The 12,771-nt window shown below is 41.7% G+C and overlaps 1 protein-coding gene across 2 annotated transcripts in view; it reads left to right on the top strand.

Annotated features, from left to right (window-relative positions):
• Window positions 1–12,771, top strand: part of nlgn1 (neuroligin 1) — a 560,456-nt gene that overhangs the window by 58,855 nt on the left and 488,830 nt on the right. Inside the window, exons 2-3 of one of the 2 annotated variants that reach the window (XM_061737366.1) lie at window positions 2,395–3,430; window positions 4,831–4,890. In XM_061737366.1, coding sequence (XP_061593350.1) covers window positions 2,893–3,430; window positions 4,831–4,890 — 598 coding nt within the window. In that variant the 5' untranslated portion in view covers window positions 2,395–2,892. The remainder of the gene's footprint in view (window positions 1–2,394; window positions 3,431–4,830; window positions 4,891–12,771) is intronic. The other variant, XM_061737367.1, reaches the window with a different exon arrangement.

The following is a 12,771-nucleotide window of genomic DNA, read 5'->3' as shown; positions in this document are numbered from 1 at the left end:
ATATCCTTCATTACATTTATGAAGTGATTAGTCTCCTCCTGGTCTTGGTTTCTCCGTGTTTAGAAGAACTTCCTGGACTCAAAAGACCAGGGGCCTCATTTATCAACCGTTCGTAGAAAAAGTTCTAAATTCTGTCGTAGGAATGAAATTTAGTAAGCGTGTAAGTACAAAAAAATCTGAAATTTATCAAACGTGCGGACACCAGTCGTACGCACATCCGTGATGATAAATCCCACCTGTTCTAAACTGCCGTGCTCGTGCACGGTTACCGTCATTTGCATACAGAAACGCCTCCAATTGACCATATATGGAGCAACAACAGCTCCCGCTTGGAGGTTTACAAACTTTATTGAAGAAAATTCTGTAGAGTTTACAACAAAAGGCAAATGAAACGAAATAATCAATTATCTACAGATATTCAACATTTGGGGGGGGTAAAAATGAAGAAACAAAGACATCGTTTCATATAAGCTTTTGGCAATATCGTTTTTTTCACACATCAGTTTTAGAGACGCTAAGTACAGTTTAAATTCATTTTTCAGATGTACAATGGAGGCTTTTCTGTTATTCCATTTGCATTTATGTATGTGACCTAGTAAAATAATTATGTTGACCATGTTTGATATATTTCTTGGAAGATTATCCATATAAATTAAGATTTGGTTGGAGTCAAAAGCTCCTGCTTGGAGGTGCAAACACCAACCGAGCTGTTCTGCAGAATAAATGAGTGTTGCATTCCTCCAGGCCACCGGGCAACGACGGGCAACAGAGACATATTGCAGATTATTTGTGCATTGATTGAATGAAATTCTTTCATGTCCACGTAACTGAATTCATTGTGTGATGGTGCTTTTATGGCCATGTGGGTGCAATCTAGCTCCAATTATGTTTGGGAATCCGGCGATGGCGTGAAATCCTCGTTTAACTGGGATGGCGGTGGTGCGTTTTGTCTCTCGCTCCAACATAGGTTGTGAAACGCGGCATAGATCCATCAGAATGTTTTTGGGGAAGCGCTACCTGCTGAGAAGCCGCTCCGTGCTCTCACTGAACAGATCAGCTCTCTGAAAACGCGCTCCCTGTGGTACTTGTATTTTCTTTTCAGGTCGTCCTTCCACAGCTGTCTTTTATAGCTGTCACACCAATTATTCAAAATGTCTGCTAATTTACTAATTGAGTATTTTTATTTAATTGGAGGAAACGGGGAACATGTGTGAAGTTTGAGATCGCTGAACACTGTGACTCTTTTAATGGGTTCTATTTGTAGTTTCACTGTTCTACCACTAGGTTTTGTGTGTACGCATGGTCGGAGTTGTGCGTATATTTACACGCGTTCCTGCGCACAAATACATGTTGATAAATACCATACTTTGTGTGGGAATGTTCCTACGCACACATTACGCACACATCTGTGCGTACGAACGGTTGATAAATGAGGCCCCAGGATTCCTTGTGAACAGAGCATGAGCAGAAAACAGATTCATGTTCCGTTTGATGGGGATATTCCGTTTGGTGTTTACATGACCCAATATTCAGGTTTTAAAAGGAGTAACCCAGGGCTCATATTGGGGTTTTTAAAAACCTGAATATGAGCAAATTCTGGTTATTCAAATTGGTGTTTACATGGCCGTGCAAATTCGGGTTATTGCCAATATTCTGGTTTTAAAAGGGTTATTGATGCATGGAAACACAGTCACTGACCTTAATGAACCCTGTGGAACACCATGATCTACTCTGGTGTATGAGATTGACTCCTCATTAACATGAATCAATCGGGATCTAACAAATAAATATTATTGTATATAACCTCTGTGAAATAATGCAATAATCACATGTATCAGTTTCAGAACTGTGTTCTAACAGGACAAGTGTAGACACAAGTCCACTAACTGAGGCCACAAGGTGATCACTGTTAACTTTAACCACTTCCACTTCTTTACTATTTCCTGATCCATTTTTACTCATTGAACACAATCTTTGACAATGATCACATGCTGCAGTTTGATCTTAATATTGCTCCTTCTTTTATTCTCCCTTTAATCTGCATTTGTCGACACTGCAAACTGATGTACGCCTTCTCCTTACTTGATCTACCAATCTTTCTCCTCAGTTTTCTGGGTGTGGATGAGTATGAGCATGCATCACTGTTGGGGGGACTAAGTTCTCACATCAGTGTAAACAGCATTTGATTTAAGTGTGTTGAATGATGCCATAGCTTAGTAATGTTCCTCCTTCATTGACTGATGTCACTGCATATGGGCATAAAACAAAACAAAATGAATGCTGTTATCTTTTCACGTCTCCTACAAAGCAAAGAAAATAAGTCAAAACGAAAGGCACTAAATCAACAATATGATTAACTGTGAATACTGACTTTACTTTTTTTCTGTGTTGCAGAGGACAAGCTGTGGACTTCAGTCTCCGACTAAAACCAACGCACCACTACTCTTGACTCTTTACTTTTTGATTCTCTCAAAATCCTTGAAGCCGTCACCACTGAATGGCCACTCTACCCTTGGTGAAGTCGTGCTTGAGGATGAAAGTGCTCTTTTTTATTGCCGAGGTTGTTGACAGGACCTTTCTGAGGACAACTTCCAATGACGTGAGGAATATTTATACCATTTTTGCCTCACCAAGTAAGAAGATGGAATGATGGCTGCTACTTTTCATCCGGATGGTTTATACAGTCTGGGCTTTAAAAAGAGTCATTAGCAATTACAACCCGCAACATCTCAGGAGTTTACAACCTTCTGTTTGTTTGTGGATATGGTTTTAATGTCATTGTGCGTTCTGTTTGCTTCTACTTAGTATTAGCGAGCGATAGTGACAAAGGAACCCTATCCTATAAGGACAAGAGACAACACAGCAAACCAGTGGCATCAAGGAGTATCGGCCATGTCCCAGTGGAGGCAGCAATCAAGGACTGTTTGTCATTTCCTTCAAAACATGAAGACTGGCAACAAGAGGATGGGGACCGCACAACTGGGAGGATCACTGAACTTGGGCTGGTGGGTGTTGATGCTGATATGGCAGGGACTACTGTTTTTGCATACGTGCCCAGTGACTGTGCTGGCTCAGAAACTGGACGAAAATGACCCAGTGGTCACCACTGCAAACGGCAAGCTCCGCGGCATCAAGAAGGAGCTCAACAACGAGATCCTGGGCCCCGTCATACAGTTCCTGGGCGTCCCGTACGCCGCTCCGCCCACAGGCGAGCGGCGCTTCCAACCCCCCGACCCGCCAACATCGTGGCCAGACATCCGCAATGCTACACACTTTGCCCCGGTGTGTCCTCAGAGCATTGTGGAGGGTCGTCTGCCGGACGTCATGCTTCCAGTGTGGTTTACAAATAGCATTGACGTGGTGTCCACTTATGTCCAGGACCAGAGCGAGGACTGCCTCTATCTCAACATCTATGTCCCCACTGAGGATGGTGAGTGAGCCTGGGAAGGGTGGTTGTGGGTAAAGTGGGAGCCGGGGTGGATAGAATTCTGCCCACAACCGTCTGGAAGAGAGTATGTGATGTTACAATGGGAGTGCAATTGTCTCTGTGTCCCTGTGTGTGCCGTGTGTCCAGGGAAAGCATGACCTTGTGCATGTCTATGTGCATGACACTGCTTATACTAACTGAGTGTGTGGAATTGATATGTGGAGGAGAAATCAGTGCACATGTTTACACTCCTTTCATTTCTACCCCGAACCGCCCCAGTCCTTTCCTTTCCTCCTCTATCTAGTCCAGGGGTCAGCAACCCAAAATGTTGAAAGAACCATGTTGGACCAAAAACGCAAAAAACAAAATGTCTGGAGCCGAAAAAATGAAGTCTTGTTTAAGTCTTAGAATGAAGGCAACACATGCTCCATGTTTCTATATTAGTTAGAACTGGGGGAAGATTTATTTTTTCATTATGCACATGGAGAAAAAAGTCGAAATATCGAGAAAAAAGTCGGAATTTCGAGAAAAAAAGCCGAAATGTCAAGATTAATGTTGAAGTACAATCTTGAGAAAAAAGTTGAAATGTTGAGAAAAAAGTCGAAATGTTGAGAAAAAAGTCAAAATTTCGAGAAAAAAGTTGAAATGTCGAGATTAAAAAGGAAAGGAAAAAGGAAGAAAAAAAGAAGAAAAGGGGAAAAAAGGAAGAAAAAAAGAGAAAAAAATAAAAAAAGAAGAAAAAAAGGAAAAGAAGAAAAAAAGGAAAAAAAAAGGTCAAACATTTCTGAAAAAGCTCCAGGAGCCACTAGGGCGGTGCTAAAGAGCCGCATGCGACTCTAGAGCCGCGGGTTGCAGGTCCCTGATCTAGTCTGACCCTTCACCTCCACAACATCCCCTCCTTATTGCTCTTCTAACAGATCTTTTTTTTCTCATTCCCTACTCTTTTGTCTACTCATTGCCATATTTGCCCTCCACTGCAGGACAACTCCTCTCTCCTCTCTCATGTCGGTATCTCATCACAATGTATTGTGCTCTGCTATAAAGGGTACAGTTCATTAAACGAGACAGTCGTTGTCATGATTGTCACTGATTGATATGCCTGACTGAATGACTGGCTGACTTATAGATAGACTGAATACTGCCCTGATTTGGCTGCTGTGATTCTCTCTTTCCGACTGTCTTTATTTCTCCTTCCCTTCCTCTCTTAGTCTTTTTCAGTCAGCTTTGTGTGTGTGTGTGTGTGTGTGTGTGTGTGTGTGTGTGTGTGTGTGTGTGTGTGTGTGTGTGTGTGTGTGTGTGTGTGTGTGTGTGTGTGTGTGTGTGTGTGTGTGCATGCCAGCTCCTGTGTGCATTTCACTTTCAGGGGCTACTTGTTATTCTTTAGTTTTCTATTCATTTTACAGTCAAAAGAATATCCAAGGAATGTGCGAGGAAACCGGGCAAGAAAATATGTAGACAAGGAGGTATGTATAATCTGAATGCAACGTATTCTTTGCTACAGTGAGAAAACAAAGAAGATGGTGAAGAGCTGTGTGGCACAACACGGCGCAGAGAAGTCATAACACGGAGGTCTACAAATTATTTGTGTCATGATTCAGGGAACCTGGTGGTCAGTGAAACACAAAAGTTTACATGAGATGAAAATACATTTCAGAGCAATTTTTAAAGTCGAGATAGATGAGATGTCAAAAGCATATTCTTCTGACTGGACGTTAAACTACGGAAGAGTATTAGGGCCAGGCAGGAGAAAACAAAAAACATTTTAGAGGAGGAAGATTTTTTTTTCATTATGCACTTCGAGAAAAAAAGTCGAAATGTCGAGAAAAAAGTTGAAATGTCGAGATTAATGTTGAAGTACATCCATCATCCATCCATCCATCGTCCGCCGCTTATCCGTTCCCGGGTCGCGGGGGCAGCAGCCTCAGCAAAGATGCCCAGACTTCCCTCAATTCAATTCAATTCAATTCAATTTTATTTATATAGCGTCTAATACAACAGATGTTGTCTCTAGACGCTTTCCAGAGATCCAGAACATGAACATAAACATAAACATAAACATAAACCCCCGAGCAATTATTATATAAACAATGGCAGGTAAAAACTCCCTTAGTGGGAGAAAAGCCTTAAGCCAAACCTCACCCCAGACACTCCCTCCATCTCTTCCTCCAGCTCTTCATCCATCTCTTCCTCCAGCTCTCCCTCCATCTTTTCCTCCAGCTCTTCCGGGGGGAGTCTGAGGCGTTCCCAGGCCAGCCCAGAGACATAGTCTCTCCAGCGTGTCCTTCCCCGGGGTCTCCTCCCGGAGGGACATGCCTGGAACACCTCCCTAGGGAGGAGGGACATGCCTGGAACTCCTCCCTAGGGAGGTGTCCAGGAGGATCCAGTACAGATGTCCAAGCCACCTCAGCTGACTCCTCTCAATGTGAAGGAGCAGCGGCTCGACTCTGAGCTCCTCCCGGGTGACCGAACTCCTCACCCTATCTCTAAGGGAGCGTCCAGCCACCCTGCGGAGGAAACTCATCTCTAAGGGAGCGTCCAGCCACCCTGCGGAGGAAACTCATCTCTAAGGGAGCGTCCAGCCACCCTGAGGAGGAAACTCATCTCGGCCGCTTGTATCCGCGATCTTGTCCTTTCGGTCACTACCCAAAGTTCATGACCATAGGTGAGGGTAGGGGCGTAGATTGACCGCTAAATCGAGAGCTTCGCCTTTCGACTCAGCTCCCTCTTCACCACGACGGTCCGGTACATCGACCGCATAACTGCAGACGCTGCACCGATCCGTCTGTCAATCTCACGCTCCATCGTTCCCTCACTCGTGAACAAGATCCCGAGATACTTGAACTCCTTCCACCTGAGGCAGGACTTCTCCACCCACCCGGAGAAGGCACGCCACCCTTTCCCGGTGGAGAACCATGGCCTCGGTCTTGGAGGTGCTGATTCTCATCCCTGCCGCGTCGCACTCGGCCGCAAACCGCCCCAGCACATGCTGAAGGTCCCGGTCTGATGAAGCCAACAGGACAACATCATCTGCAAAAAGCGGAGATGAAATCCTGAGGTTCCCAAACCGGATCCCCTCCGGCCCCTGGCTGCGCCTAGAAATCCTGTCCATAAAAATTATGAACAGGACCGGTGACAAAGGGCAGCCCTGCCGGAGTCCAACATGCACCGGGAACAAGTCTGACTTACTGCTGGCAATGCGAACCAGACTCCTGCTCCAATCATATAGAGACCGGACAGCCCTTAATAGAGGGCCCCGGACTCCATACTCACTCAGCATACAGAAGGAACAATGCGGTTGTTGAAGTATAATTTCAAGAAAAAAGTCGAAATGTTGAGAAAAAAGTATAAATGTCGAGAAAAAAGTCGAAATGTTGAGAAAAAAGTCGAAATGCCGAGAAAAAAGTCAAAATGTCGAGATTAATTTTGAAATACAATTTCGAGAAAAAAGTCAAAATGTTGAGAAAAAAGGTGAAATTTCGACTTTATTCTCGACATTTCGACTTTTTTCTCGAAGTGCACAATAAAAAAAATCTTCCCCTCTCAAAATATTTTTTCTCCTGCATGGCCCTAATATTCTTCCGTATTAAACCTTCTATATTTGAGAAAGTTTGTTTTCCTTCATTGTTTTCATACTTTGTACATCCAAAAAGATATCTCACAGATTACACCAGGATGAATGCTCTTCTAAAAAACCCTGAGCATGTCTCTAATTTGTAGACCTTTGTACAATAAACTGATGGCGAGGTGTGCTGCACCGCCGTCTCTGTGCTGCGTGCACTCACTGGTCGGAAACACTGGGAGCTTTGATTGGCTGCCAGATCTGAGGCCAGGAGGTGTGTGGTAATAATAGTTGATGTGTGGTGAGATGGCAGCATATTAGCTAAGGAACACTGTTGCAAACACACCAACGCACACTTGCAATGATGTAGTTGTGAGGCGTGTAAATGAAGATGAGCTCAGCGAGGACCTTGGCTGTGTAATCTCCATTAAAAGAAGGCAGACCTGTGTCCAGGTTGGCTCGGCTACTGTATCAAGCACTGTTTCATCAAGATAATGCCCTCCACCTCCTTTCTGTCTCTTTGTCTCAGCCTCTCCCTCTGACTCTGTGTGTGTGTGTGTGTGTGTGTGTGTGTGTGTGTGTGTGTGTGTGTGTGTGTGTGTGTGTGTGTGTGTGTGTGTGTGTTGGTATTCCTATCTTTATGGGGACATTGATCTGTTTACACAGTCACGCCATGGGGACCTCCAACCTCATGGGGACCAAAATGCAGGTCCCCGCGAGACAATGCCTCTTAAATGAATGCTGGAGCCATTCTGAAGGTGCCTGTGAAGTTTTAAGCTTCGGCCCATAAGTCATGTTTTTCAGTCGGGAAACACACACACAGATTTCTCACTATCGCCCCCTATCGGCCCCCATGAAGTATTGCAGCCAGTTGATTCACACACATTCTTCCATATATGGTAAGTTCCGCCCCCTTCCTGGTCCCCATAAAGAATGTTAAAAGCATTCATAGTGTTATTAACACTAATATACACTAATTAACACTAACATGTATTAAATATGTATATGTATATATATATGTATGTATATATATATATATATATATATATATATATATATATATATATATATATATATATATATATATATATATATACTAATTGTCTGATATATGGTGAAATGAAGAAAGGTACTATGAGTGAGAGGCCTGTGGTCCTTTATGTAGTTGATGATATACTGGAATGTGTAGGTGAAATGGAAAGGATGATAAATATTCTTGTGACTTTGGTGAACAGAACACCGGGGTCAAATGTGGAATTATTTAATAATACTTAGGAAGTAAATAAACTATGATACTATCTCATAAGGGTCAAATGGAATGGAGTGTCCAATCTCCAATAACACCAGTACAGTCTCCAATAACACCAGATAAGTCTCCAAACACCAGTATAGGCTCCAATAACACCAGTACAGTCTCAAATAACACCAGTACAGTCTCCAATAACACCACTACAGTCTCCAATAACACCAGTACAGTCTCCAATAACACCAGATAAGTCTCCAATAACACCAGGACAGTCTCCAATAACACCAGGACAGTCTCCAATAACACCAGTACAGTCTCCACTAACACCAGTACAGTCTCCAAACACCAGTACAGTCTCCAATAACACCAGTACAGTCTCCAATAACACCAGTACAGTCTCCACTAACACCAGTACAGTCTCCAAACACCAGTACAGTCTCCAATAACACCAGTACAGTCTCCAATAACACCAGTACAGTCTCCAAACACCAGTACAGTCTCCAATAACACCAGTACAGTCTCCAAACACCAGTATAGGCTCCAATAACACCAGTACAGTCTCCAATAACACCAGATAAGTCTCCAATAACACCAGGACAGTCTCCACTAACACCAGTACAGTCTCCAATAACACCAGTACAGTCTCCAATAACACCAGTACAGTCTCCAAACACCAGTATAGTCTCCAATAACACCAGTACAGTCTCCAATAACACCAGTACAGTCTCCAAACACCAGTACAGTCTCCAATAACACCACTACAGTCTCAAATAACACCAGAAACAAGCATACGCATTCCAGTTCACGCCTAGAGATCCTGGCGCTAACCCCTGGCGAGCTGTGCTTGACCGGAGAAAATTGAGCTAATAGTGGCTAACATATGGACGTAACTCCGATAAGAGGGGACGCGCCGAGCTCTGTGCACCGCCGGAAGATGTCATGTACCCAGAAACGACGGCGGCGTTTGGTCCTCTGTATTTCGGACTTCCAGAGCAGTACAGTGCAGTGATCGTTGTGATTTCAGCCATGAGAGAAGAAGCATGTTGTTGTTAGGGGATTAGGGGAAGCTTCGCTCGCTCGCTGCTCTCTTCCCTGCAGCTTCTCACTGTGGGATGCGCATCCATGTTTGTGGGGGCGTGGACTTAGACAGATCACTGATGTGAGGGGGAGGAGGGGGGTGGAACTTAGATGAGGTGCTACTTTCAAATCTTGCTAGCTCTCCAACATTACATACTATAGCTTTAAAGCCTGCAAATATATTCAGACGCCCAAAACGATGTCCTACCAGTAATCCAGTCTGCTCTGCTATGGTGTTTCGTTAGCACCACCTGTGACACGTGACTTGTGTTTTCTGATGAATAAAAGATGCAATATGTTGTTGTTTTGATAATAATAATAAGACAATGATATATAGAGTAGATATTAATGGTGATAATAATAATAATAATAGAGCAAATGTCTGAGAAATGAATGTAGCCTACCTATTATGCAGACACACATAATAATAATGATAATGATAAAGACCCTAGAAACTAAAGTCTCTAGTGTTGAGTGTGAAATATAGCATGTTGCTTCAGCCTGCAATAAAACGGTTGTCAATTGAATTCATAATACTTTCTCATCTCCTAATTTTTATACTCAATATACAATGTCAATGCTGTGTAAGAAGAATGATTACATATTTAAATGCTGCTACACAATAAATAGGATAATATATATATATATATATATATATATATATATATAAATATATATATATATATATATATATAAACATATAAATATATATATATATATATATATATATATATATATATATATATATATATATGAAACCCAGTAGAAAATTGGGACTGGTAATATTATTGTTTCTTTGAAAATGTTTATTTTATTTATTAACTCTCATTTGGTTATTATTCTGTAATTATATTTATTTAGCACACACTCAGTCTTATTTGTGAGTGAAAGTAATTCCACCCTATTCTCGCGAGAGTTAGAGCGAGAGAAATGCGGGCAGAACAGCTGAGTCAACGAGCAGATGAGAAATAGAGAATAGAGAAGAAAGTCACAATCTATTAAACAAATAGCGGTTGTTAACTCACGTAGGAGCACAGAAGAACTCTGGAAACTATACCTACCGGAAGCGGAGCAGTGTTTGAAGACCTGTGAGTTGTTTTCGGCAGAGACTGGTGAGTTACCTGAGTGAGCTAGCTCGCGCTAGCTAGCGAATGCTAACAGCAGTAGCCACATAGTGCATGAAATGGCGGAGAACTTGTAAAAAACATGAACGTGACTTACGGCTACTTTTCACTGTGTGTGTTAAGAGCTAAAGCTATTATTTTGCTCGGATTATCTATTAGATATTTATTTTGCTGCTCTGTGTGTGTATTTTCTGTTTTATTCTGAGATGCACTGTTATGAGGTGTGTGTTAAAGCCTGCTAAAGAAGTTAATTCATAACAAGGCAGATACTCTGAAGTCTTGAATGTATTATTTTAATGTGTGTTAAAGGTGCATTTTGTTATTTTCAGCTCATTTCATACATAACGTGTGCAATGGTTAAAAAGAGTGTTGAAATTCATTTTATTTCATCTGGTAAACGGATAAAAAAATACCATAATTCATGGTAAAGGCTTAGAAATAATTCATGTTGATTAAATGTGTGAAAAATGTATGAAAATACTTACCTTGAGATAAAAAGAGAACTGTACAGTTAAAAAGATAATCCATCTAAGCATTACTGTGTCATTTTTTATGATGTTTCTGTTTTGCATGGGTATTTGTAAATAATTACGTATTACTAATAGGTGTAACCCTGTCAAGCTTCCCGGAGCCTCCAGCCAAGGTTCCTCCAAGGGGTGTTTCCAGGTATGCTAAATGACATGTTTGTGCCTTTTTTAATACAGTTGAGTAACTTGCCTAATACACTGCGATCAGGGCTCTTTTTTCATCACTAGTCAAAATGGCTAGTAGATCAATATCAACAATTTGGTGTTTTCTTTCCTCTGAAGTCTGGTGTTTTGGCATGTACTAAAGTTTAAAGATCCTTGAACATGTATTTTTATCTACTTGAGTTTTATATGGTGGGCACATTAAGGTCTTAATTTCTCCATTGTTTTCTTTATACATCATTGCAGATGACATTGTGTGCCCTGGATATTCATCCTATAAAGACGTCCCATCCTCTTGCCGTGTCTGAGAAACAGATGGAAGCAGCTTCGTGTCCACAGGATAGTCCTCAACAGGTACATTCACCTTTATCACTTGTTGTTTACTGCAACAGCCTCTCCTAAGTTAGTTTTAAGTAACTAAATAAAGCAAATGGGGTCATTGTGCAGTTAATTTATTGTCGATCAGATCTACTAACAGTTAAATCTAATGCTACAATGTTACAGTGTCATTAAGCAGACGCTTTAGTCCAAAGCGACGTACATTTTAGAGTTATACATTCACATTCACACACCAATGGCACAGCCTTTGGGAGTAATTTTGGGTTAAGTGTCTTGCCCAAGGACACATCGACATGGAGAAGCCAAGAATCAAACCACTGATCTTCCTATTGGTGGACGACTGCTCTACCTCCAGACCACAGTCGCACTAAATAAAGCAAATGGGGTCATTGTGAGGGTAATCTATTGTCGATCAGATCTACTAACAGTTAAATCTAATGCCTCAATGAGGCAAAAGATAAAAGCTCTTTTAAGATGGATCTGAACCTGTCTGGACATTTTCTTTTGGCCTAAATATCACTGTAATCCAACACATTTACGATGTCCCCACAATGTACTTATGATACTATTAGTGTTAAATAACATCCAGAGATGCTTAGTCCCCGTGAAGGATGATAACATGGTGTGTATTAAAGTCCCCATGAAGCTTGTTGTATTGAAGATGTGTTAAAGCAAACACAGGTTTACTCATTAGTCTGAAATATTACAATTTTCTTTCTGTTTTCTTTCCTCTGAAGTCTGGTGTTTTGGCATGTACTAAAGTTTAAAGATCCTTGAACATGTATTTTTATCTACTTGAGTTTTATATGGTGGGCACATTAAGGTCTTAATTTCTCCATTGTTTTCTTTATACATCATTGCAGATGACATTGTGTGCCCTGGATATTCATCCTATAAAGACGTCCCATCCTCTTGCCGTGTCTGAGAAACAGATGGAAGCAGCTTCGTGTCCACAGGATAGTCCTCAACAGGTACATTCACCTTTATCACTTGTTGTTTACTGCAACAGCCTCTCCTAAGTTAGTTTTAAGTAACTAAATAAAGCAAATGGGGTCATTGTGCAGTTAATTTATTGTCGATCAGATCTACTAACAGTTAAATCTAATGCTACAATGTCACAATGTCATTTAGCAGACGCTTTTATCCAAAGCGACGTACATTTTAGAGTTATACATTCACATTCACACACCAATGGCACAGCCTTTGAGAGTAATTTTGGGTTAAGTGTCTTGCCCAAGGACACATCGACATGGAGAAGCCAAGAATCAAACCACTGATCTTCCGATTGGTGGACGACTGCTCTACCTCCA

This window comes from Cololabis saira, chromosome 13 (genome assembly GCF_033807715.1).
Source record: "Cololabis saira isolate AMF1-May2022 chromosome 13, fColSai1.1, whole genome shotgun sequence".
Lineage (NCBI taxonomy): Eukaryota > Metazoa > Chordata > Actinopteri > Beloniformes > Belonidae > Cololabis > Cololabis saira.
This window is presented reverse-complemented; position numbering and strand designations above follow the sequence as displayed.